Source organism: Stomoxys calcitrans, chromosome 2, assembly GCF_963082655.1.
Source record: "Stomoxys calcitrans chromosome 2, idStoCalc2.1, whole genome shotgun sequence".
NCBI classification, from domain to species: Eukaryota; Metazoa; Arthropoda; class Insecta; order Diptera; family Muscidae; genus Stomoxys; species Stomoxys calcitrans.
The window spans coordinates 96,174,865-96,202,695 of record NC_081553.1 but is presented as its reverse complement, the minus strand read 5'-3'; the positions used below and the strand labels follow the sequence as shown (position 1 = coordinate 96,202,695).

The 27,831-nt window shown below is 40.9% G+C and overlaps 2 protein-coding genes across 6 annotated transcripts in view; one reads left to right on the top strand and one right to left on the bottom strand.

The window, feature by feature from the left end:
* The window catches only part of LOC106095810 (leucine-rich repeat-containing protein 40), a 28,121-nt gene extending 17,762 nt beyond the window's left edge, over positions 1 to 10,359 (top strand). For 4 of the 5 annotated variants that reach the window (XM_059362613.1, XM_059362612.1, XM_013263195.2 and 1 more), the window contains exons 3-11: positions 900 to 1,087; positions 3,949 to 4,152; positions 4,397 to 4,520; positions 4,624 to 4,793; positions 4,887 to 5,299; positions 5,371 to 5,514; positions 5,583 to 5,771; positions 9,795 to 9,986; positions 10,048 to 10,273. In XM_059362613.1, coding sequence (XP_059218596.1) covers positions 900 to 1,087; positions 3,949 to 4,152; positions 4,397 to 4,520; positions 4,624 to 4,793; positions 4,887 to 5,299; positions 5,371 to 5,514; positions 5,583 to 5,771; positions 9,795 to 9,986; positions 10,048 to 10,153 — 1,730 coding nt within the window. In that variant the 3' untranslated portion in view covers positions 10,154 to 10,273. Of the gene's footprint in view, positions 1 to 559; positions 794 to 899; positions 1,088 to 3,948; positions 4,153 to 4,396; positions 4,521 to 4,623; positions 4,794 to 4,886; positions 5,300 to 5,370; positions 5,515 to 5,582; positions 5,772 to 9,794; positions 9,987 to 10,047 lie in introns of those variants that run through there. The other variant, XM_013263196.2, reaches the window with a different exon arrangement.
* A 3,098-nt stretch (positions 10,360 to 13,457) lies between these two features.
* LOC106095817 (cilia- and flagella-associated protein 36) lies at positions 13,458 to 18,666 on the bottom strand. The gene is made up of 5 exons (XM_013263206.2): positions 18,257 to 18,666; positions 17,992 to 18,197; positions 17,763 to 17,923; positions 13,986 to 14,142; positions 13,458 to 13,906 (listed from the first exon to the last, which is right to left on the bottom strand). The coding sequence occupies exons 1-5, from the start codon at positions 18,357 to 18,359 to the stop codon at positions 13,595 to 13,597; spliced, it is 939 nt and encodes a 312-aa protein (XP_013118660.1). The 5' UTR covers positions 18,360 to 18,666; the 3' UTR covers positions 13,458 to 13,594.
* Positions 18,667 to 27,831: the final 9,165 nt, after the last annotated feature.

The window sequence follows — 27,831 nt, the reverse complement described above, 5'->3', positions numbered from 1 at the left end:
TAGCTGACGCACTCTTACAATCAGTTGGACATCAATCAGACAGTAGACAGGGATGGTAGTACACCCGTAGGGTTTATATGCGGACGGACAGGGAGGAGATATTGACATATTTTCGATAGAGCACCTGTTATCTCTCACTTTCTGTTTTTTGCTGTCTAGAATAACTTCTGGTTCCACGGATGTGTTCTTCGTTATTTTATGTAGAAAAAGTAATACAAAGTTCCTTACATTTTATTCAGTTTCTATGTAAAAGTAAACCGTCTCCCCTTTTTTTCTGTGTACCCATAAAGATTTAAATAAAAAAGTAGAAAACATTGCAACAATGCCATGCATGTAACACATACGCAGATGACCATATTTAGCAAAATACATTTCATGCCTGGTTTAACGATTTAACAACACCTCAAGATCATTGAGGGAAGATTGAAATGGAACGCTTTACTCTTCCCAATGTTGTAAAAACATGATACTTTCAAGAAGATTGCCCCAGTTACGGACTATCATTCAAAGTGACAACTAAAGTGAAAAAAAAATTTAGAAAAAATCCTCACTTAATTTTTTAAATTTTATACACTGTGAACAGAAATATCCTTCAAAATTGCTACCATAAGGATTAAGCCCAAAGGACTGACATCATTTTGCATGTGTCGTCCTTATCCGCGGCGACGTTACTATCAAATACGACAAATTCATATGGCGGCCAACACCTCGACCACCAGTGAAATTGAAAGCGAAGATACGGATAGTAAAGATGAGATAGAATTACCTTCGCTGGAGACAACCGCCAATGATTGTATTTAAAAGAATATGTTTTTTTGAAATATCTATTTTTCTCAGAAACTTAAAAGATTTCCTACCAAAAATTGGTAAACAATTCTTCCTTATTTTTTTTGTTGCAGTACCTGATAAGGTTTATGACATCAATGCTGGAGACAAAGATGTCGAGGTGACTTTGGAGTCATTGGTAGCTAAAGAGGAGGATGCCTGGTGGAATCAATTACCTTTGAATAATCTAGACCTAAGTTCAAATCAACTCGTACAACTATCGCCTAAAATAGAAAATCTTTGTTCATTGACAACGCTAACGGTAAGTCTATTCAAAATTTTAACAAAAACTATTTACGATATCAAACACCCAGCAAAAACTTGGTAAGTACATGTCATTATTTTTGGCATGTAAAAAGATGGATAACTCATTATCCTTAGATATACTAGCTGCTAAAATATAAGGAGTTATCATCTGTGTTACTGGTAATACAAATGTTATTACACACAACATTCGATGAAGCTTTGGAATAACCATTATATAAGAGAAAAACATCATTATTATACCCTTGATATTCAGGCGTAAAAGGTATTTTACTCAGAAATATCATTTCGTAAATATAAGTTCATGATATACTACAGTTTAGTTCGTCAATAACTTACTGCAGTAAGTGCTGGAAAGAATCGGTCTTATTACTTTTCAGATCAACCACAAATGTTCATAAATCAACAACACATTATTGTGAACGAAACGTTCGAAACTATCGCTGGACGTTCACAATGTGACTTTGTCTTGTTCACAACTTTAACTTAACATTCCTAAAGTGTGCAAAAAGTTGTTGTGGTTCTTGCTGAGGTCCCAGCAACGAGTCGCAGATAAGGAACTTTTTTTAACCTTCGCAAGCCCAAAATCCGCCCGGGTGGGATTTTCGATTTTCAAGCATCAATTGCCGAAGTACAGGTTCCACAGGTCCTTGTACTTTTTATGCAATTTTATATGAAAAAGTATTTATTTTTAATTTAAAATTTTTTTAGTTGAACAAGGTCCTACGAGTCGCGGATAAGGAACATTTTTTTTTATTTTAACCTTCCCAAAATCCGGCCGGGTAGGATTTTCGATTTTCAAGCATTAATAAGTTGCCGAAGTACAAGTTCCACAGGTCCTTGTACTTTTTTATGAAATTTTATATGAAAACGCATTTATTTTTAATTTTAAAAATTTTTAATTGAACAAGGTCCACTGGGATGAGAATCCGTCGGAGAGTTAAATGTATCAAAGACGGGCTGCAACTATCACGATTTCGCCCTTTGCCAGAGGGCTCATCAGATTGCGATGCCACCAAAAGATTACATGCTTTTTTCCTTATAATGGTCTTATTCAACCTTTTCTTATAGCGCAGTAAGAAAAGGTTGAATAACAAGGTCCAACGTTTCATTCGAAAGGCATGCTTCTACCATCGCACTACTCTCTAATTAGTGAGTAGGTGGAAGAAAGCATGTAATCTTTTGGTGGCATCGTAATCTGATGAGCCCTCTAGCAAAGGGCGAACTCGCAATCATTGAAGCCCAGCAATGAGTCGCGGATAAGGAAATTTTTTTTTTTATTTTAAGCTTTGGAAGCCCAAAATCCGGGGATTTTGGGCTTGGGGATTTTCGATTTTCAAGCATCAATTTCCGAAGTACAAGTTCCACAGGTCCCTGTACTGTTTATGCAATTTTATATGAAAAAGTATTTATTTTTAATTTAAAATTTTTTTAGTTGAACAAGGTCCAACATGTCGCGGATAAGGAACATTTTTTTTATTTTAACCTTCCCAAAATCCGCCGGGGTGGGATTTTCGATTTTTAAGCATCAATAAGTTGCCGAAGTACAAGTCCCACAGGTCCTTGTACTTTTTTATGGAATTTTATATGAAAACGCATTTATTTTTAATTTTAAAAATTTTTAATTGAACAAGGTCCACTGGGATGAGAATCCGCCGGAGAGTTAAATGTATCAAGGACGGGCTGCAATTATCACGATTTCGCCCTTTGCCAGATGGCTCATCAGATTGCGATGCCACCAAAAGATTACATGCTTTTTTCCTTCCAACGGTCTTATTCAACCTTTTCTTATAGCGCAATAAGAAAAGGTTGTATAGCTAGGCCCAACGTTTCATTCGAAAGGCATGCTTCTACAGTTTACATGGCAGCTATATCAGGTTCTTGATCGTCAAGTCAATCCGTCCGTGTGTCTGTCGGCAGCACGCTAACTTTCGAAAGAGTTAAGCTAGCCGTTTGAAATTTTGCACAAATGCTTTTTATTAGTGTAGGTCGATTGGGATTGTAAATGGGCCAAATCGGTCCATGTTTTGATATAGCTGCCATATAAACCGTTCTTGGGTCTTGACTTTTTGAGCCTCTATAGGGCGCATTTCTTATCCGATCTGAGTGAAATTTTGCACTACGTGTTTTGTTACGATATCCAACAACTGTGCCAAGTATGGTTCAAATCAGTCCATAACCTGATGTTGCTGTCATATAAACCGATCTTAAATCTTGACTTCTTGAGCCAATAGAGCGCACAATTTTTATCCGATTTGGCTGATGTTTTGGTATCACTTACACCAACTGCACTAAGTAGGGTGCAGATCGGCCCATGTTTTGATATAGCTGCCATATAAACCGATCTTGGGTCTTGACTTCTTGAGATTCTAGAGGGCGCAATTTTCGTCCGATTTGACTGAAATTTAGCACGTAGTGTTTTGGTATGTTTTCCAATAACTGTGTTAAGTATGATTCAAATCGGTTCATAATCTGGTATAGCTGTCATATAAGCCGCTCTTGGGCTTTGACTTCTTGAGCCTATAGAGGGCGCAACTATCGTCCGATTTGACTGAAATTTTTCATGTGTTGTTTTGGTATTACTTTCAATAACTGTGCCAGGTATGGTTTAAATCGGTCTATAATCTGATATAGCTGCCATAAAAACCGATCTGGGATTTTGACTTCTTGAGCCTCAATAAGCAAAGCAATTCTTTTCTTTTATCCATTGTTTATCTAAAAAGAGTTCCGGGAAAGAACTCCATAAATGCGATCCATGGTGGAGGGTATATAAGATTCGGCCCGGCCTTGTTAGTATATGGCTTTTCCAAAGTCGAATTTATCATCAAAATTTTTACTTTTTAATTTTTATTCTTGCAGCTCCATGACAATGCCTTAACCTCATTACCCAAAGAAATCGGAAAGTTGGAAAAACTATTGCGTGTTAATTTAAGCCGAAATCGTTTAAAAGAATTGCCCAGAGAATTTTTCACTTTGCCTGACTTGCGTTACCTGAATTTGTCCCATAATCAGTTTGAAGAGCTTAATCCGGACATAAGTGATCTGCATATGTTGGAGGTTTTGGTAAGAGATCCAAATTAACAACAGACAGACAAATTAAAAAAAAAAAAACATACCATATTTTAAGTAGATACTCAATGATTTAATTATATAAAAAATATTTTATTTTAATAATATTTTTTATTGTAAATTCATATACTTGTACCAACATTGCTTCCTCATTATAATCCCTAACTCTATATATATACAACATTTATTTATTCCCATAATTATTCAAAATTTTCCAACCAACCCTTCCGCAAAAAAGGATGTATCAAATAATGAACTAAACTCTTTACCTGGTGGTATTGGTTTTTTGGTGCGTCTAACAACGCTTTTACTAGCCTATAATCATATTAAAGAACTTCCACCCGATTTGGTCAACATACGTTGTAAGTTTGATTCCCTTAACTTTTTTTGTTGAAATTTTTATCATATTCCAGGAGAATTAATTTCGTGATATGTTTATTGAAACATTTTCCCTCACTGGTATAGGTTTACAAAAGCTGGATTTAATGCACAATGATTTGATTGCATTACCCGAGGATATGGGCAGTTTGCGCAAACTGCAATGTTTGTATGCCCAACACAATGATATACATGAGCTGCCCAATTTTGATGGTTGTGATTTGCAGGAGTTGCATGTATCCAATAATTTCATTGAGGTGGGTAGAAGAATTCAATAAACCTTCCACAAAATCCACTTTGTGGTAAATTTTTAAATTTTAACTTTTTTTGTTTTGTTTTTTCACTCTTAGAAAATACCCAAGAAATTATGTTCAAAATTGCCACATTTGAAAATTTTCGATTTACGTGACAACAAAATCACTGAAATTCCCGAGGAAATAGCTTTGCTGCAAAATCTCACACGCCTAGACATCTCAAATAACTCTGTATCGAATTTACCCTATTCGCTGGCCTCCTTGGCCCATTTGATAAGTTTACAAGTGGAGGGTAATCCGATTAAATCGATAAGACGTGACATATTGCAGTGTGGAACTGTGCGTATTTTAAAGACATTACGTGACCGTCAAGCTGGTCTGGAGACTGCAGCAAAAACTTCAAACTCGTCATCATCTCTGGCAGAAAGTGGCAACATGGGCGCAAATGGTCTTAATAGTCCACGACGAGGTTTTAGTTTTGAAGATGACCAATCAATATTTCCAGATAGGTAGGGACATAACAAAAAGAGACACCACTCAACGACTCTTTATTGTGTGTGTGTCTGTTTTTTGCTTCCAGATATAAACTCCATAAGACTCGTTGTCTCACTGTGACCATGCAACAATTGACAGATGTACCCAAAGAAGTTTTCGAAACCGCTTGCAATGAGCATGTGAACATAGTTGACTTATCGAAAAATCGTTTCACCACCTTGCCAGAAGGGTAAGTGGAATGAGGTTTTAACATTTAAAACTGCTTTTTTATAACTTTCTTCTCCCTTTTATTTTCAGCCTGCAAGAAATGAAAGAATGCTGCTCCGAATTGGTCTTTGCCAATAACCTGATTAATACAGTACCTTCGTTTATATCGCAATTCACCCGTCTATCGTTGGTAAATTTATCTTGCAATAGCCTACAAGATTTACCTGAAGAATTTGGAGTTCTAATAACACTGAGAGAATTAAACATCTCAAACAATAGGTAAGAATTGGCACGAAGTTTACATTTTTATATAAAAAAATTAAAAAAATATATGAAAAACTCATAACACAGACAAATTGTGGTAGTGTGAAATTTCGGTTTAGCCGAGCCGAAACGTCGTGCCGCAGATCGATTCTAAAGGAGTTTAACAAAAGAGAATACCCATCGAAAATCGAGGCTAGAATTAAGGCATCTCCGGCAATGAGCCAATTCCCTGTCTCTCTCCCCCCTCTCTCTCTCTCCCTCTCTCTCTCTCCCTCTCTCTCTCCCTCCCTCTCTCTCTCCCTCTCTCTCCCTCTCTCTCTCTCCCTCTCTCTCTCTCCCTCTCTCTCTCTCCCTCTCTCTCTCTCCCTCTCTCTCTCTCTCCCTCTCTCTCTCCCTCTCCCTCTCTCTCTCTCTCTGACACTCTCTCACTCCTTCTCACTCTCCCTCTCTCTCCTGCAGTTGAGCAAGCTCGTTCCGGTCCGATTGCCGCGAGAACAGGCTGGTCATTGGATATTTAAAGGCGCCAATAACTCGCCCTGTCATATCGAGTATCATAGGCACTCAGTATTTGTGCAAGAGGCGGTACCGCCCGACCTCTCACTGAGACTCTCCGCTCGATACCGCTGATTGTCCGCGACTGCAATTACAGTTACTCCGTATGGGGCATTCCACTATCAGCAACCTGGGCACGCACGTGGTAGCTCGCAGCTAAGCTTCTCGTGACAGCAAAGAACATCATACAGATCGGACCTCCAAGTTCCAGTAACTATCCCGTGCCGTCGAATGGGTCTGGCTCGGCAGTTAAACAGATGACGTGTGTCGTGTAGTCCCTGGTCACAATCGGGACATACAACTTGCACGTCGGCATCAACTCTTGCTCTGTAGGAGTTGAGGCGGCTGCATCTGCCGGAACGTAATTGAACCAGAACTACTCTGGTTTGCCGGGGGAGGTCAATATCTTCTGGCGCAGTGGGAGGCGATCGTTCTGCAAGGACCACATTCACCGGCAGCTATTCACCGCATCTGCTACCGTGTATGCACGAATGTTGTCTAGACCCGATTTAAATGCCACTTGATCAAGAGGTTCTCTCTTCTAGCGCTGAAACTCACAATCTAGAACGGTGCTGAAACTCACACTCTAGAACATGTAGATCTACCTTAAGGCTTCTGGGCGGTGGATACCTATCCACAAGATGATGATGTGGATGGTCTCTGCGATAATAACCCGAAAGGTATTGCTTAGACAGCATGTAGTTATGTCTTCGCACTGACAGATCTTTGTCTCCTGATGGAGGTGGACCAAACAAGAACTGAGGAGATAGCCCGACGCAGTTCGGAGGGCGGCATTCTGACAGATTTTAATATTATTCCACTGCGCGTCACATAGCTGACGAGACCACACTACACGTACGTGGTAAACAAGGTTTCTTTGTTAATGGGGTGGAATGGAGGATAGATAGAGGCTAAACAGTGTCGGAGATATCACCCCGCCTTGCGGAACTCCCTGTTTCACAATACGGTGCTTCGACTTCTTATCCCCAAATTTCACAAATGACTGGCGACAGATAGATAATTCGCGACCCAATGCTTCAGGCCTGGCATTCTTCGAAATACATGCTGATGCTCGGCAAATAGAAATTCTTCTACTGGATCGAGCGTCTTGGCTACTGGTGAGAGAGGGGAGATCGATCTGTACGACTCCCCCAAAACTCTGCAGACATCAGGAACTATAAGAGTGTTCGAAGACAGGTTGAGGACAGTAGCAAGGTACTCAACTCCAGGTAAATCCAGATTCTTCAGCATCAATGTAGAGATTCCGTAGGGGCCCAACGCCATGGAGAATTTGGTGACACGGATGACATTCGTAACTTTGCCCACGGTATATTGTGATGGCTGTCTATTGGCTTGGTGACCACGCATACGACGAATGGCTCTCCACCTTGCCCTGCCACTCTCATGATGCACAATAAATTGACGGCTGAACAATCTGGCGCATCTATTCGGATCAGTCACGGTTACGCCGCCAAACTGATTGAGGTTCTGTCATCCCGTCTACCGGAGTTCGTGAGTGACTTAACAGTAGACCATAGCTTGCCTAAGTTACATTGTTCCAAGTGTTCCAGCCACAAAAAGTACGCTTATGTTCGTTGACTACCCTGTTAATTTCCAGATTCAGCTCACTGATGCTGGGGTTAGTGCGGTTCGTACAACGAATCCCATCCCATCTGCGAGTTTCACTGCCTGCGCCGGGAATCTGGGCCACACTTGGGGTATTCGACCGGCTAGTATAAAGCGAGCGGCTGTTCAGAGAGTAAATTCCTAGACATTCACTGAAGCGGCGATTGGTGTACTCTCTGAAGCCAGCCTAATAGGACTTCTTCTAATTGTTAAACGTCCGGCGCTGAGAGGTTATGAAGTCGGGTGGTTGGTCGGTGGTCTGAATTATGGGAAGGTTGTCTGATCCCAAAGAAATGACGGCTTGCCAGGATACGTCACTCAGGAGATGCAATGGAAATGTCTGGTAAGCTGCTGCACCTCGTATTAATACTAGTGGGGACATCCTCATTGACCGTACAAAACGTGGAGTCTTCAATCTGTTCTGCCAAAGCTATGCCCCGCTGGTCATTACCTAGGGCAGAATGCCATGGAATGTGATACGCATTAAAGTCTCCTACAGACGAATATGGTCAGATAGTAGCCCACTTATATCGGGCTTGTGTTCCTTAAACGATCTTTACGTAAAGATCCGTGACAAATGTGCAAGCAGCAGTTGTTTGTCAGCTTTGTCTCCTGGATCGCTGCAACCAATATGTTCTTCCGACTGAATAAATCCAGTATCTCGTCGATCTTTCCTCGGAGACCGTTGCAATTCAATTGCAAAAATTATACACTTTCCGGAACTAGTCTTGCAATATTGGGGCTGGGATGCTGCTGATGCATATATTGCCGCACGGGACAGGTCGGGGAGTCACATAGTCCAACGACGAAGACGCAGAAGGCGACAAATAACTCACCTTATCATAAGGGGTATCACAGAGACTCAGTATTTAAGCAAGAGTCGGTACCAGCCTCTCCCTAAGACTTTCCACTTGATGCCGCTGATTGTCCGTGACTGAAGTTGCAGCTACTCCTTGTACGGAGCAATCCACTACCCGCTAACTGTGGACGCGCCCTCTAGTTCTCAACTGAACTCCTCGTGAATGGCGATGAACACCAAACGAATCGGAGCTCACGAGTTCCGACTTGTGCGATGCTAATAGTCATGCTGTGCCGTCGTTATGTGACCTTGCTTAAGGACGCCTGATAGTTCGCTGACTGTAAAGCAAATGCGAATAAAGATATCAAACAGCGAATACACTAAATGGGTAATCCCTTGGCAGCCGGTTGTACGTACCGAATTGACCCGATGGAGTTCTTCATCGGCAAGGGCTGCCGCCTCAGTGTATAACACACTGCTACAACAACAACAACACTAAATGGGGATTATGTCAATTTAAGACCCTATATGGACCGTATTTGATAAGGTGTTGAAGAACAAATTTTCACCTCACACGCCAAATTGAATGCAAATTGAATGGATGATAAGGCTTTAGACTCGTATGAAGTGAAATATACAACACGTATAGGGGAGATATACGAAGGCCACCGTAGCTCAGAGGTTAGCATGTCCGCCTATGACGCTGAACGCCTGAGTTCGAATCCTGGCGAGACCATGAGAAAAAATTTTCAGCATTGGTTTTCCCCTCCTAATGCTGGCAACATGTAAAACTTCTCTCCAAAGAGGTGTCGCAGTGCGGCACGCCTTTCGGAATCGGCTATAAAAAGGAGGCCACTTATCGTTGAGCTTAAACTTGAATCGGATTGCACTCATTGATATGGGAGAAGTTTCCTCCTGTTCCTTAGTGAAATATGCATGGGCAAAATTTGTTGTTATGGGTGATATGGTTAAATATGAGCCGATTTTCAATACGATGTAAAGAGTGGTTCTCGTCTTTAGCCCTTTCAACAGCTTTTTAACTTTTTTCGATTTCTTTCTAGATTTGAACAGTTGCCAAAGTGTATATACGAATTGAAAGGCTTGGAAATCCTTTTGGCACGCGATAATCGCATAAAAGCGATTGATGCTACCAATGATGGTCTGGGAGCGCTTAAGCGGTTGGCCACAGTTGATCTGCGAAATAATGACATTGAGCATGTACCACCTATACTGGGAAACTTGAAAAACATAACGTAAGTAGTTTAACTAAAAATATTCAATAGAATCTAGAAAATAAATGACTTTGTTTTTCAGAACACTGGAGATAATTGGAAATCCCTTTAAATTGCCACGCCACCAGACCCTGGAGAGGGGAACCGAAGCCATCATGTCCTACTTACGTGATCGTATACCAGTTTAAGAGCTTCAACTCTGGACTCCATCAGCACAAATCAAACAGGCTTCACAAAAAAGAAAAACAAATCATATTTTTTGTTTACAACATTTATTTAGAATAAAATATACTTTTTTTTTAATGTAATTGATTATTATTTGTTAAAATTATTGTTCAAAACAAACAAAGAGAAAAACAGCTTTTTTAATTTGCCAAATATATATTTATATGTATGTGTTGTTTTAGAGACTAGTCATTAGCCATCATCCAAGAATTGTTATTTTTATTTTGCGCCTCATAATGATTTATTTTTCATAATTTTATTTAATATTTAACTTAAGCTACAGCTCTATTAACTTGTTTTCATTGTGTGTGTTAAAACAAAAATTTGAAATAATGGTATCAAATGTAATCTTTATGTCGTCATCTGCAACGCAAAACGTCCGTTAAACAATTTAAAAAAATTTATTTAAAAATTTTAAGGAAAGACATGCATCTAAAAATGAATAAAAATTAAGTTGTCCTATGACGGGTATATTAATAAAAAAAAAAAATACGCACAATAAAGTGACTATAAATTGGAGATATTTTTCTTTGCTCTTGTTTGAGACATTTACGCTTTGAATAAATTGAAGCCATCACACCTAATATGGTTGAAAAGTCTTCTAACCCAAGACCAAACACGTCCCATAATGGTTGGTGTGTGTTGCTATCTTTGGCTTTCCTTTTCCATTTGCAATCTCCGATCATTGAGCTCGTCTCGAAAGAGAAACAAACAAAAATTGTAAAATTAAATGATCTTCGCCCTAACAGGCAAAAAACTTGAAAATGACAAGGGTCGGCAGAGCCCGGTCGGGATTCGAACCTGGGCACACGGAGCAACAGCGTAGCCGTTGCCGTTATCTAGCGTTCGAAGCCATAAAATACAACTTCCAACAGATGCACAAAAATCATGTGTAGTACGGAAGAAGTGTAATTTGCCATAGACAGAATGTCTGTCATTACACAAAATACATGCATTGGGAAAAAGTACAGCTTAAAGGCAGGGTTATCGAGCGTGGTTAATGTGGTAATTGTATCATAGATGCGTATTCGCAATTAATACGATTCACGGCCCTTGAAGCCGTCACACCTATATTGGTTGAAAAGTCTTCTAACCAAAAACGAAACGCGTCCTATAGTGGTTGGGGCGTGTTGCTATCTTTGGCTTTCCTTTTCCATTTGCAATCTCCGATCATTGAGCTCGTCTCGAAAGAGAAACAAACATAAATTGTTTTTCTTCTATTCAAAGAATAGCAAAGCAAAGAACTTATAAAAGTTGAGCAAGGGTGTGTTATTATTGAAAACACTTTGACTGGCTAGTGGATCATGATTTCTAATACGCCATGTATTCATCAGCACTATATACCCAAAGACTTTTGACGCTAAGGAGACATAAAGGACTTATTAAGCCTTGTTTCAAAACAAAAGCGTGCTCTACACCGTACTTAATTGTCTTTGGGTATGTAGGGCACCTTAATCAATTTGACAAAAGTGCTAATGAAGATACATGGCGTATTAGAAATCATGATCCACTAACCAGTCAAAGTCAATAATAACACATAATAAGTTCTTTGCTATGCTATTCTTTGAATAGAATGTATTGAATATGATCTCGAGCTGCAATATGTTTGAAAAATCACAGATAAAATGTTTTTCTCTAAGAGGTTCTTGAAACGGTTCTCTTCCAAATATTTCACGTAACACAACAAAAAAAAATTTAAAATACAGTGGGTTCCACTGAGCCAGTCATTTCAGACCCTTATAGAAGTCTGTGCCATGGCAGCCGGTTGTACGCACCGGATTGACCCAATGGAGTCCTCATGGGCAAGGACTGCTGCCTTAGTGTAGGTGTTCGTCATGGAAGAGGCACATCCCGGAGTGTCTTCGCCACACGCTTCTGACCTGACCCCGGACCCTAGTTCTGTTCGGTTTACCAGAACCGCCTCCATCATCGGTCGGTGTCGGTGAGGTGTAACCGGTGCATGGACTCAATACATTTCCGATCTTGCTCTGGCCTTACGTCACTTTGGGAATATAGTCACACTGAATATGTTGCAAGGTGCTGCGCGAACATAAACAGCAGTGGTTCACAAGCGTTGACGTCACGCCTTCTGCGTCCTCACCGTTGTTGTTGTAGCCACATTTTTATGTGGATGTAGCGATCCTCGCCAAGCCCCTGTAGGTGAGCAAGCTCGTTCTGGTCTATACGACCAAACACCGGGGGAACATTGATTATTTAAAGCCTTGTCATATCGAGCTTCATAGCCACTCAGTATTTGTGCAAGAGCCGGTGGCGCCCGCCCTCTCACTGAGACTCTCCGTTCGATACCGCTGGTTGTCCGCGACAGTTGTTGCAGCTACTCCGTATGGAGCATTCCACTACCCGCAGCCTTTGGACGCGCTCGGTAGCTCGCAGCTAAGCTTCTCGTGACAACATCACACAGATTGGACCTCAATGTTCCAGCCTGTGTGATGCTCACAGCTATCCCGTGCATTCTTGTCGTCGGCTTATGTGACCCCCCGACCTCGCCCATGCGACAATTCACGCAACAGCAGTACCCCTGCCCCAATATGGCCGGGAAATCTATAGGTGGATCTTCATGATCTAGAGCGTGAGATTCAGCGCTACAAGAAAGAACCTCTAGATCAAGCGGATCTAGGCAACATTCATGTAGACACGTTAGCAGATGCAGTGAATAGCTACCGGGTGAATGTGGTCCTTGGAGAATGATTGCCACCCATTGTACCTAAAGAAATTGAAAACCCCCGACAGACCAGAATAGATCCAGCTTAATTGCGATCCGTCAGATGCAGCCGCCTCAACTCCTACAGAGCAAGAATTGGTGTCAACGATCAGGATGTGTCCCGATTGCGACCTGGGACCACACTGCACACGTCACTTGTTTAACTGCCCAGCCAGAACCACTCGTCTACATCCCTTTGGGCGCCCCCAACTTAGTCGCAGAGTTCCTGGATCTGGATATTCAACAAAACCTAGCAGACGACAGATAGAAGACAACACACTGCTACAACAACAACATATTATTTGCTTTAATATTTAATGTAAAAAAGAAACTAATTACCAAAGTTCTCCACCAAAATAGTGAAAAAAATATTTTTAGTTAAAAATTATTAAAAAAAAAATCAGATTATATTAGGAAGAGATCTAAGCAAAAGTTAAGAACTGAACTAAACTAAACCTTTAAGAAAAAGTGGCATGTTAGCTATTTTATATTAATCTTCAAACTAAAAGCGGCGCCTATTAGAAGTTCCCTACTAAATAAAATTCAAAGGCTAAACAAAGTGATTGCCTAATTTACAACAAACAAAAACAAAACAGGTGCACTTCTTAAAAACCTTGCCAAATTCAAAATTTAAAATCCCTTTTGTTTCCCACGAAATTTCTTTTTAGCACACAAATACCCCCTAATTGTGTTCTACAACCTCGGCCTTCAAACGTTTGGCTAGCGATTTTCTCAATTGCATGGCCGAGTTTAATTCAACCTCTTCGGGCTTTTCCAGTGCAACATTTGGTTTGGAGACATTTTCCAAAAGTTTTTGAGCCACCTGAGCTGATGTTGGTCGATTGCCACTGCTCGAAGTTGCAGTTGTAGAGGTCAGAGATTTTGCTACGGTTTCCTGTAGCTGTTTAGCTCGAGTCTTCTTTTTGAGTTCAATGATCTTATCACGTTGTTCGCGTAAATACTCTTGACGTGTAATCATTTCATCGGGATTTACCTGTAAGAGTTTGATAACGTTGTTGGAGCACATTTTATGTTTTGGAGACTCTGAGATTGATGCCATTGCGTCATCTTACCTGTTGATTTTTCTCAAAAAACAAATTCAAGCGTTCAAATTTTTCACTAACATCCTGTTCACTCATTTCCGGTTCAGGAGTGACGGATGCCTCGGGCGTTTCCAAGTCTTTTCCCATAGATTTAGCAATGGCATTGTCGAGATCGCGAAACTTTTCGCTAAGAGTAAAATTTAAGAAAAGTTTAAATGTTTAATCTAATAGTGTTCTTAAAAGGTAGCTGACACGAAGTGTTACCAAGTTCACACTGGTATATCTGACAAACTAGAAATTATAGGTAGAAAGTCCCATATGAAATGATTCTAAAACAACTTGACGCTGACTTTTCACTCTTCGATGGGGTTTTGAATCTAATAGTATGATTGCGTTATAAAGGGTGATTTTTTTGAGGTTAGGATTTTCATGCATTAGTATTTGACAGATCACGTGGGATTTCAGACATGGTGTCAAAGAGAAAGATGCTCAGTATGCTTTGACATTTCATCATGAATAGACTTACTAATGAGCAACGCTTGCAAATCATTGAATTTTATTACCAAAATCAGTGTACGGTTCGAAATGTGTTCATTCACCGTTCAGCGATGAGGCTCATTTCTGGTTGAATGGCTACGTAAATAAGCAAAATTGCCGCATTTGGAGTGAAGAGCAACCAGAAGCCGTTCAAGAACTGCCCATGCATCCCGAAAAATGCACTGTTTGGTGTGGTTTGTACGCTGGTGGAATCATTGGACCGTATTTTTTCAAAGATGCTGTTGGACGCAACGTTACGGTGAATGAACACATTTCGAACCGAACACTGATTTTGGTAATAAAATTCAATGATTTGCAAGCGTTGCTCGTTAGTAAGTCTATTCATGATGAAATGTCAAAGCATACTGAGCATCTTTCTCTTTGACACCATGTCTGAAATCCCACGTGATCTGTCAAATACTAATGCATGAAAATCCTAACCTCAAAAAAATCACCCTTTATATATGGCTGAAAAATCACAACTGGTTATTGTTGGCAAACTCAAACACCTCAAAGTGAACAAAATGTTTGTGTATCGTACGAAAAATTGTTATAATGATACTGGTAGAGTTGCCTGGATGGTGTTCCAAAAAAAAAGGCAAAAATTCACTGAAAGCTCGAACTCAGCAAAATTCACTCCGGCAATCAAATGGCTAAAGATATGAAAATATTCCGTGGAAGCATGCAACATGTATTGAAAAACTAGCTCAAGATAAAGCCTTACAGTCTCCAAAAGGTACACGATCTAACATCAAAGCAAAAAAGTTAGACTCGAAAGGGTAAAGCATTGCTGCGCTTGCACGAACATGATGAATTTCCGAATATCATCTTATCTGACGAGAAAAAATTCCCAATTGAAATTCATCGTAATTACATAACTGAGCAAACGGGCGAGAATTTGAGCCTACGAATGGCCACCCGAAGTAATTTTCCATCCCAAGTGATGATACGGGCAGCAGGTACCAACGATAGTCGCTCTCCACTCGTTTTCAACCTCTACCTATCCTCCAATCCACCCCCTCCAGACATAGCAATTTGCGATAAAATCAAAAGTAGAAACAAGGTCCTCAAGTCACTTGCCGGCAGCACTTGGGGTGCTCAATCCCATGGCAGCCGGTTGTATGTACCGGATTGACCCGATGAATTCCTTCATCGACAAGGGCTGCCGCCTCAGTGTACCACACACTGCTACTACAACAACAACAACTTGGGGTGCTGACAAAGAAACTTTGTTGACCACGTGCAAAGCAATTGGCCGGTCTGTGGTTAGTTCTGGAGCGCCAGTCTGGTCTCGTCAGCCATGTGACACGCAGTAGAATAATATTCAGATCTGTCTAAATGCCGCTCTTCGAACTGCGACGGGCTGTCTCATTAGTCCGCACCTGGACCAACTTCATCATGAAAACCTCTAGATCAAGCGGCATATCAAGCAGGTCTAGACAACATTCATGTATAATAGCTACCGGGTGAATGTGGTCCTTGGAAAACGACCACTCCTCATTGACGATCCGGCAGATGCTGACGCCTTAACTCCTACAGGGCAAGGATTGATGCCAACATGCAGGATGTGTGTCCCGATTATGACCTATGATATACGTGGATGTGAGGCAGCGCTGAAGGCTCTGGCATTGAATCCTGGGGAAGGCTATTATCTATCCCGGGCCGGGCTAGCTGTGTTTTGTCAAGCTTCTCACGAAGGCATGACCTCGGGTTATTAATAGGGTTCTACATGTGTCTAACCATTAGACGCATGGAGAGTTGGACTTCTGCCGAGTTTTAAGAGGATAAGGAGACGGTCGAGTATTTACTGCGTCATTGTCCTGCAATTTCGGGTATGAGACGAAGTTTTATAGGTGAACACCCATTTTCTTGTCTGGATTCTCTTCAGACTAATTGTCATCAAATGGTCCCAGGTAAAGGAGTTGGTAGCGTGCTCTTACAAGTGCGGGGTCGTGGGTACGATTCCCATTAACCATTTGGTTGCTGTTGTAGTCACATTTTCATATGGAAGTGGCGATCCTCGTCAAGCTCCTGTAGGTGAGCAAAATCGTTTCGGTCCAAAGGTCCAATAGCCGCGGGAACAGGGTGGCCTTGTCATATCGAGCATCATAAGCAGTCAGTATTTGTGAAAGAGCCGGTGCCGCCCGACCTCTCACTGAGACTCTTCGCTCAATACCGCTGATTGTCCGCGACTGCTATTGCAGCTACTCCGTATGAAGCATTCCTCCACCCGCAACCTGTGGACGCACCCGGTAGTTGGCAGCTAAGCTTCTCGTGACAGCAATGAACACCACACAGATCGGACTGTGTGGTGCTCACAGCAATCCCGTGCCGGGCTAGAGTTGGTACTTTGGTCAAGCTTTTCACGAATATAGACAGAATTTATGGTAGCGTGTTGCTGGACAGGTTTGGTCTCGGGTTATTAAAAGGGGTCATGTCTATCCATTAGACGCGTCAAGAGTTGGACTTACTGGATTCTCTTCAGACTAATAGTCATCTCATGGTCCCGGGTAGCCGCGTGGGTAGCGTGCTCTTACAAGCGCAGGGTCGTGGGTTCGATTCCCATCAGAGCTTTGGTCTATATCTACTGTAGTATCACAATGAACTAAAATAATCTAAATGAGTCTGTTTACAATAAATGTGTTCGTGTACTCAAAAATTTGTGAAATTTTACACAAATCGTTACTGGAAGTCGTTCGCGTACTTTATTTGCCAACAGTAGAGAGCGAGAGTGTGCGTGAGAGCAATTAAAATTTTGAGAGTTTGGTAATTGAGAGCTTGTAAATTTCTACTGGAGTTTTTGTAGCATCGAACAGCTGTTTTATGAAAACCAGCTGTTTAATTCAAATAAATAACAAAAGAGAGTTAAAGCTATTCTTACTCTCCTGCAAATTTTCACTGGCAAATTTGTATGGAAAAGTACGCGAAGAGACCTAATACGTATAACCTCACCAAATCTATAGTCCTTCCATCATTCTCGACTACTTTAGGTGTTGGCTGACTATAGAGAACTATCTCCAATGAGAGATATTTTCCGTTTCACTGGGCTTTCATTCGTACTGGGCATGCTCGCTGGTTTCACTCCTTTCCAAATTTAATATTATTGCCTAGTACCGCTCTGGTCTACGCACTATCTGTATTCTTCAGCACTTCTTATTTGTTTTCCTAGTTTTTACAACGAACACAGAGGGGCCAAAGATCCCCGAGTGAAGCGTCTTCAAGCTAACCAACCTACCTCTGCCATATACAACATTCTTTCTTTCAACTTACCCCTGAGACTGTATACTGTCGTGAGCGCTATCAAAACTTTCACCTTGCTGGAACAGAGCCAATTGATTTTTCTCTATCAAATCCAAGGCTTGCAGTTGTAGTTCAACATTACGTTGAGTCATCATGCGTATGAATATCTTGATGTCATTTGCTGCCCATATCTATGTACGTACACAAATGTGAGAGAAGAATAGTAAAATTATTCATACCAAAGACAAATTTTACCAACCTGATGAAATAAACCCTGATGAAACTGAAAAGGATTATCCTTGTGCTGTTGCCGACCCTCCAGACAGGCCATTTCAAATTGTTCCGGTGTTATTTGCATTTCCTCCATGAAACTGCCCAACATGTAGTCGACAAGATTTTTGTAGTCATCATGGATTTTCTTCACATCTGCATTATGCTCATCCGGTTGTAGATTGGGATCAAAAACTGCAACAAAAACAAAAAGAGTATGAGATTTAAAAAGAATAATTTATTTATTGACTTACTCAATGATTTCTCCTCTATAAAAGTCTGCAAAGGTGCATTCCATACTGGGCCATGCAAAAAGCATACCAACGAATCAAAAACCCAAGAATCGTCTGCAGACATTTTTCTCTTCTTTGAGGCAGCAACAGATTTTCCTTTTTTTCTGTAATTTCACCGCAACGTCTTTATGCGTAATTTCACTCGTATCTGATTGAACGGAGTTAATTTGTCTAGGGGAAACTTGTCCCATAGAAAGTACTAAGCAAGTCCTTTTTCCTGTTGCCATGGTTTCGCACGTCTACGTCAGGCACAGATACAACGTTACGGTGGTCTGGGGATTTCCATTGTACTCTGATTGTTAGTATTTCTGTGGAAGTAACTATTTTTGAAATTTGTGTGTATGTGAAATGATTTTCACAGGATCAAGTTGTGGTCAACAGCATAGCATCTGGGGGTTGACAGAGTAGTAGGGGGGTAGTATAAAAAGGACACTCAAGGGAATAAATACAAGTAATTTGACATGTATCAAAACTTTTAACATGACATTTTTAAGGGAGTGTTTTCTAATTATACTTAAAAGAAAAAAATCTGGAAAATATGATTTATGCTTCAACTTTTAACCAACTCTAATTTTGGCATAAGATTAGTATTTCTATTCATAAAATAACGTTACCCAGTACTTTTACAAAGTTCAACCAGAGCGCGCTGTTAACAGACCATTTGACAGACTTTTTGGATTGTGATTTCTTTCGTGTCAGGATTTGTCAAATGGATTTAGGAAACTCTATATGCTAACAACTAGTGAGTAGAGTGTAGCGTTCACTTTAAAGCTCTACACTGTACACACTGCTTGTGTGTATGTGGAATTCAGTATTCTCCTGACAGAAAGAAGAAATCTCTATCCAATATGGAATGAAACTGGCAAAAATTTCTAACTTTATACTAATTTTCACTTCCTGGCAACGCAACTATAGCTCGATTCTTTCTTTAATTGGCTATGACAGAATGTTTGTTCCACTAGCCGAACGTAGAATAGCGTCCCAAGCGCCTTAATCTTCTGCGCTCATTCTATAATCTCTTACACCAAGTTTCGAGGTGTCTCCCACCACTTGGTCTTTCCATTGGGCTTTTGGTCTTCCCGGTTTGCGTGTACCACCGTGTTTGCCTTCAAAAGACTTCTTTGCTGGAGCTTCTTCATCCATTCTAACAACATGACCTAGCCAACGCAGCGGTTGTATTTTGATGCGTGTAACTATGCTATCTTCGTCATACAGCTCATACAGCTCGTGGTTTATACGTCGTCTATATTCCCCATTATCGTAAACTGGTCAATATATTTTACGAAGAATCTTTCTCTTAAATACTCCAAGCACTGCCTCATCTGCTTTCACAATGTACCCATGCTTCATAACCATATAACAACACGGGTAGTATCAGTGTCTTATACAGTGTAATCTTCGTATATCGAGAGGCTTTGTTTCTAATTTGCCTCTACTTAGTCCAAAGTAGCATCTGTTTGCCAGTATAATTCTTCGTTTAATCTCAAAACTGGTGTCATTTGTTTCGGTTACGACGGTGACGAGGTAGCTAAAGTTACTGATTATCTCCAAGTTGCGGTTCCCAACTTTCTCCATTTTCTTTATCTGTTCGGTTGCACAAGGCGTTTGGGAGTTGAAACCATCCATTTCGTCTTATCTCCATTTACAGCCAGACCCATTTTCACTGTTCAGTTACTATTGGGTTGCCCAAAAAGTAATTGCGGATTTTTTAAAAGAAAGTAAATGCATTTTTAATAAAACTTAGAATGAACTTTAATCAAATATACTTTTTTTAGACTTTTTTTCTAAAGCAATCTAAAAGTAACAGCTGATTACTGACAGAAGAAAGAATGCAATTACAGAGTCACAAGCAGTGAAAAAATTTGTCAACGCCGACTATATGAAAAATCCGCAATTACTTTTTGGGCAACCCAATATGATATTTTCGAATAGAATCACTAAGCTTTATGCTCTTAACCTTAGATTAGGTTGGGTTAGGTTTAAGTGGCAGTCTGTCATCAGACTCACTTAGACGTTTTCATCCGTTGTGATAGCATAGTAACAGAAGAAGGAAGAAGCCTTCTAGTTCCTACCGTTGAACCATCCAGATCGCTTTAAAAAACCCAACAACTTGCGAAAGTTCACATCCGCTAAGCAGACAGATTCTCAAAGAAATGAGAACCTAAAGTGGAACTCCTTCTGACTGCTAGTGCGGAAGGCACACACACAGAAGGTGTTAAATAGTCTCTTCTTCTTCGATGTCTTCACAGCTTCTGCAAATGTCGTTACTGGCAACCTTCAGTCTGTCAGCATGTTTTCCGATTTGACAGTGGCCTGTCATGATAGACATAATGACTGAGACGTCTGTTCTAGCCAAGGACGGCAAAGCGATAGACCTCTTCAAATCTAGATTAGGCCACTTGGTTTGGAATGAATGCTCACAGCCCCCTCTTTGTGACCATTTATCATTCTTTGCCCTTAGAGCCTGATCCTGAAAACATAGCTTGCATGTCGCTAAAGGCATACTCATAGATTCCAGTATCCTTGGAATGTATAGGGTATTTCCTAATCTCGCAAACTCGTTCGCTTTACAATTCCCTGGGATATCTCTGTGGCCCGGCACTCAAAACAGCCAGCTCGTTGAGAGATCTGCGACAGCGTTCTCCTGTAATTTTAATAGCTGCCTGGCTGTCTAAGAAGATATTTATGCCAATCGTCGTTATGACATTATATCTTAGCCATTCCATCACTTCCTTAATTGCAAGGATCTCCGCTTGATACACACTGCAGTAATCGGGTAACCTATTAGATATAACCAGTTCTAGATCTTTAGAGTATCGAGGGATATCGTTGTTGTTGGAATTGAATTGAAACTACAACAACAATCAGGGATATCGTAGTTCCAATCGGTGCATCTGTCGGATTGTAATTGAACCAGAACCACTCTAGTTTGCGGTCAGTTTCTTCGGGTTCAATGGGAGGCGGTCGTTCTTCAAGGACCACATTCACCGGACCTCTGCTGCGTGTCTGAATGAATGTTGTCTAGATCCGCTTGATATGCCACTTGATCTAAAAGTTCTCTCTTGTAGCGCTGAACCTTATGGCTTCTGGCCGGTGGATACCGATCCACAAGATGATGATTTGGATGGTCTCTGCGATAACAGCCCAAAAGGCATTGCTTAAACAGCATGTAGTTATATCTTCGCACGGGTAGGATCTTTGTCTTCTGATGAAGGTGGTTCACGTGATAACTGAGGAGGTCTTCTGCGTCCTCGTCGTGGGACTATGTGACCCCCCCCCCTCCCCCCCCCCCCCCCCCCCCCCCCCCCCCCGTACGTCAATATACGCAACAACAGCATCCCGGCCCAAATATTGCCATATAAGTGGGTTACTATCTGGCCATAATCGTCTGGTTCTAGGGGAATTCAATGTGCATTACAATTCATGGCATTCTACCCTAGGTAACGACCAGCGCGGCATAGATTTGGCAGTGCAGATTGAAGGCTTCACGTTTTGCACGGTGAATGAGGATGCCCCCACTAGGATTACGAGGAGGTGCAGCAGCTCGCCAGACATTTTCATTGCGTCCCCTGATCTCCTGAATGACGTATCCTGGCAAGCCGTCATCTCTTTGGGTTCAGACCACCTCCCCATAATTCTAACCATCGACCGATCACTCGACTTCATAACCTCTGAGCGCCGGACGTTTATCAATCAGAAGAAGGTCGATTCGGCTGGCTTCACAGAGTATACCAATCGCCGCTTCAGTGAACTGACACCCCCCTCGGATGTGTAAGTGGACAAGATGAAATTCCGAGACATCATTAACGCAACAGCCGCTCGCTTTATACCAGCCGGTCGAATACCCCAAGTGCGGCCCAAATTCTCGGTGCAGGTTCCAACATAAAAACAAATATCAACCATTTGGTTGAAATGTTTACAGACTATCAATTTTTATTTTCGTTAAATATATAATGAAATTATAATATTACTCGTAGTTTTACTCTTTTATAAATTAGAAAATACACTTAAAGTAGTATTTTTATTATTTTATAATTTAATTGTTTTGTTGTATATTTTTCTTATTCGCTTTCTTGTTGAAATTATTTCAGTTTTTTTTTATTGTTTTTGTTTTTCTTTGTGTGTTTTTGTTTCATTTTTCTTCAAATAGTACATATTTATATGTATAAGAATTATTTACTTAAATAATAGTTTTTGTTTTTTATTTTCAAATTACAATATTTTATGTTTGTGTTTTTTTTAGACAAAGAAGAGCATAAAACAAAGAAACCTTTTTCAAAAAGTAGTTGTCTGTGTCTATGGGTGTATATTTTTTATGCCTTTATTAGAATATAGTTTAGTTGTTTTGTGTTTTTTTTTTTATTAGATATAACTATAAACAAAAATTGTTTCATAATAACTAAGAAATTAAAAAAAAAATTAATTGAGTTTTTTTTTCATTTTTTTAAATTAATTTTCTTTCTTGGAAAAACTGATTTTCGTAATTTTTTAATTTTTTATTTTTTTGTTTACCATTGTAGAGATGATGTTTTATTTCCGTTTCAGTTTAATTTGATGATTTTTTTAAAAAAAAATTCTGCTAGAGTTCTTGTGTCTTGTAGTAAAAAATTGCAGTTGAGTTGCTTTAAATCCTTATTTGATTAGTTTTATAATACAAGAATATTTTTGGGAGGGATTTAAAGTAAAAAATAATAAAATTAAATAAATTTCCAACAGTTTTATAATTTTTTGTAAAGTATACTGACCGCCTCTTTAATGATAGCGGATGACTTTAAGCCGCTTGTCACGAAGATAAGCGCGTCCTCACGTATCGGATAGTGGAGTGCTCCATACGGAGTAGATGCAATTGAAGCCGGGCGGCAACCACTTTTGCTTAAATATCGAATGCCTACAATATGACAAGACGAATTACTGGCCAATTTGAATAACCAATGTTCATTACATTCCCGCGAATTGCGATCGGTCCTATGGACTGGAGCGATCTCGCTCACCTATAGGAGATTGAGAAGAAACGCTACCTCCCCATACGAATATATGACTAGTAAAACAACAACAATAACTATGCCAAGGTATTTCCCCACCTTCGACAGCCGCAGGGTGAGCCCGTTCAAGCACTTATCAACGCGTGAAGAGCACCAGCTCCGTCTTCCCTGAGTTGGTCGTCAACCCATTTCTGGTAGTCCATCGCGACAACTTCCTCGGTGTCCTATTTGGTTAAAATTTTGCACATAGTATTCTGTTATGACTTTCAACAACTGTGCTAAGTACTGTTCAAATCGGTCTATAACCAGATATCGCTCCCGTATAAACAAGCCACCCTCAATTTTTGTCCGATTTGGCTGAAATTTCGGATGCGGTGTTTTGTTAAGACTTCCAACAACTGTTTCAAGTAGTGTCTCAATAAGTCTGTAACCTCATGTTAAAATTGCAAATTTTGCCCATGAACATTCCCCTAAGGAACAGGGGCAAACTTCTCACCTATCAATGAGTGCAGTCCGATTCAAGTTTAAGCTCAATGATAAGGGGCCTCCTTTTTATAGCCGAGTCCGAACGGCGTGCCGCAGTGCGACACCTCTTTGGAGAGAAGTTTATACATGGCATATTACCTCACAAATGTTGCCAGCATTAGGAGGGGAAAGCCACCGCTGAAAATGTATTCTGATGGTCTCGCCAGGATTCAAACCCACACGTTCAGCGTCATAGGCGGACTGCGCTAACCTCTGCGCTACGTTGGCCTCCACCTAACCTCATGTAGGTCCCAAATAAACCGGTCTCTCGAAAATTCTAGTTCGGTTGCTAGAAGCTTTAATTTGTGCTGGTTTGACAGCAGTTTGGTATGTAGAATAAAATTATGCCGCTCAACAAAATTCAGTTTGTATAAATTTTTAGCAGATTCCATGGTGGAGGGTTCCCAAGATTTAGGCCCAACCGAACTTAGCACACTGTTACTTGTTTCTGCTGTTCTCGCCAGTATTCGAAGCAAGGCGTTCAACGTCATAGGCGGACATGATAACCTCTGCGCTGTGAAGACATCCATCTGTTTCTGAATGCTGATCATAATACGGTCCTGAGGGTGGATTCCGGGCGATCACGGAATGCGTGACTTAACGTTAACGTACAGTACACTGTCCATCAGGCCAAAAACAACCAGGGCGGTAAGGTTACGGCGAGTAAGAAGGAGATAAACGCCTTCTCTGAGGATGACTTGATATGCGTAGTTTAAGTTTCCGGGTCATAACGGAGTAAGAGGTAATGAAAGAACAGACGATTTGTCCGTGAAGGGACACGCAGGCTCACGGGATAAAAATTATACTCACGAAAATTAACGACTAACGAAAAAATTACGCTTCAGCAGAAAATTAGCACTGACGAAAAAATCTCGACTTTTTTGTAAAATGATTTCTCTCATGCCTTCCAACTGACTTTATTCATCTCCTGATTTTTACTTCTCATTTTCGTTTGAAATATATAAATGATGGGAAATCGATAGTTTGACGAGAGGAAACATAATACCGTGGTGGTGCTGTAGTCTCAATTAAGGAGAATTACCCCAAGAAATGCGCTGATTTCCCTGCCCTGGGAAAGTGAGGGAGTCTTTTTTCTTCTTGCTAGGGGCCTTAAGCCTTTCCACCTTTATGTTGGTTATGTGGCAACGAATATCGCCTTACTCTGAGAGTGAGGAAACTAGCCTTCCTTAAACTTTGGGGAGAATTTTTCTTGCTAGGGGCCTTCAGCCTTTCCACCTGTATGTTGGTTCTGTGGCAACGAATATCGCCCTCACTCTGAGAGAGTGAGAAAACTAGCCCTCCTCAAACTTTGGGGAGTCATTTTTCTTGCTAAGGGCCTTAAGCCTTTCCACATGTATGTTGGTTGTGTGGCAACGAATATCGCCCTTACTCTGAGAGAGTGAGGAAACTAGCCCACCTCAAACTTTGGGGAGTCATTTTTCTTGCTATGGAAATGGCGGTGCCACACTGCGGAATATTTGCCAAAGAACGGTTTATACTTCCTTTTCCAGAAGAATCTTTGAGCGAAAGGCTCCCCGCCTTTTCCGGGAACTTCTGTATACACGGATGGTGGTACAGGGACAGGAGTATTCCTTGAGTCCTTTGAATCAGGGAATAATTTAGGCTTCTGGACGAATGTAGCGATTTTCAGGCGGAGGTCTTCGCTAGCCTGCAGGCACTGGAGATGATTTCGATGAGGAGCGGCTGCACAATCGGCCTATCACGATATACGTCGACAGTCAGATAGCGACGAAGCTCTGGTACGGTCCATGAGAGTTCGAGACTGATTGGAAGATGCAAGGAGCTTCTTCAAGCCATCCGGCTGACACATATGACCACCTGTTAAGCGTAGCGGTGGTTCTCCTCTCCTAATGCTGGCAACGCTTGTGAAGTACTATGCCATGTAAAAACTTCTCTCTCATTGATATGTGAGTAGTTTATCCCTGTTTCTTAGTGCCATTTAAAAACTTCTCTCCTAAGAGGTGTTGCAGTGCAACACGATGTTCGGACTCGGCTATAAAAAGGTGGCCCCTTATCATTGAGTTTAAACTTGAATCGGACTGCACTCACTGCTATGTGAGAAGTATGCCGCTGTTCCTTACTGGAATGTTCGTGGGCAAAATTTACATCATTAAGTATAGATTGTGGTAAGGAATCAGTGAATCCCCCGTGCAAACTTCTTCTGGCGGTGCTGTACATAGCCCCCTTTTGCCATTGGATTACAGAATGTTATGTTTAACGCAACCTGCAAAGACCCAAACTAATGAGGCCACCGTAGCGCAAAGATTAGCATGTCCGCCTATGACGTTGACCGCCTGGGTTCGATTACTGGCGAGACCGTCAGAAAAAAATTTTCATCGGTGGTTATCCCCTCCTAATGCTGGCGACATTAGTGAGGTAATATGCCATGTAAAAATGTATCTCCAAAGAGGTGTCGCTGTCACTGTCAACTTTAATCGGACTGCACTCATTGATATGTGAAAAGTTTACCGCTGTTCTTTAATGGAATGTTCATGGGCAACATTGCTTTGTCGAAATAGATCGCAACTAATGTACGAAGGCGAAAAAAAGCTGGGATATGGATTCCAGACAGCTACTGGCCATTGTAGATCAGAGGTTAGATTGACACTGAACACCTGAGCTCAAATCGCCACGAGAAAATCAGAAAAATTTTCAGCAGTGGTTATCCCCTCCTAGTGCTGGCGACACTTGTGAAGTATATTTATTTACCTTAAGTTATCAGCCGTATAAACTTCTGTCGCTGTTCCTTCAGGGAATGTCCATGGGCAAATTTGCATTTACTGGCAATCCCGAATATTTCCAATACCTTTCCAAAACTGGGGCGAGACATCGCAAATAACCCGACACCTCTTTGAGGCTCAGGTAAAACCTATAACCCTCAAGCTCCTATACGTAAGGGCATATTCAGCATTGCCATTAAGGGCATTAATATAAGTTACTATGTCAGCATAAGCTTTAATAGGATTCGCTTCGTTAAGATGAAATTAAATGCTGAGGAATGGGTTGACCCCGTAAACATTGTACTTCTAACTTCGTCCAATTATCGATGACTATTTTTCTGTTAATCCATCAAAATCTCTGCAACTGGGTGGCATGTGTAGTAAGGTCACTGACAGCCGGTTGTACGTACGGGATTGACCCGATGAAGTCTTTCATCGGCAGGGGCTGCCGCCTCAGTGTACAACACACAGCTACAACAACAACAACATACACTTGAATTGCATGTAGTAGCAAATGTACTAAAAACTAAACATCCCATGAACATTCCATTAAGGAACAGGGGATACTTTTCTCATACCAATGAGTGCAGTTCGATTAAGGTTTAAGCTCCATGAAAAGGGGCCTCCGTTTCTATGCCGAGTCCGAACGAACGGCGTGCCGCATAGCGATGTCACTTGGTAGAGAAGTTTTAACACGGCAGGATTCCAGCATTAGTAAGGGTAGAACCGCCGCTGAAATTGTTTCTGATATTCACTTCAGGGTTCGAATCCAGGCGTTCTTCGTCACATGTGGACAAGCCAACATTTCCGCCAAGGTGGCCTCCTTGCAAACACGTATGAATTTAAATTTGCAATGTAGATTGGTTTTTGATATTGCACATCTCTGCTTTTTGACACTTGCTTCCCATTATAGGTAATACTTACTTTGTTACCAAGCGGAAAGTTTAATCGAATCTTTGGTTGAATTGGTTAATAAACTTCTGGCTACTTTTGTTTTTAAAAACTATCATGATTAAGAGGATTAATCCGCGAGGGCTTGGACTAATCACTGATTTAGAAAGAAAGTCACAATAGTCAAAATCTTGAAATTATCCCGAGCATTATTGAAAAATCGAGAGAGAAATTTCTGACATTACTCAGTGCCCCCACTTCCAGTTTTGTATTCTATGATAAAGCGATACATTTTTATAGTCAAGGGCAAACGGCGTACAACAGTACGATACCTCTGGATAGAGGTATCGTGGTCTGCAGGTTACCACTTACTTTTTTTTTCTTTCATTAGGATTCG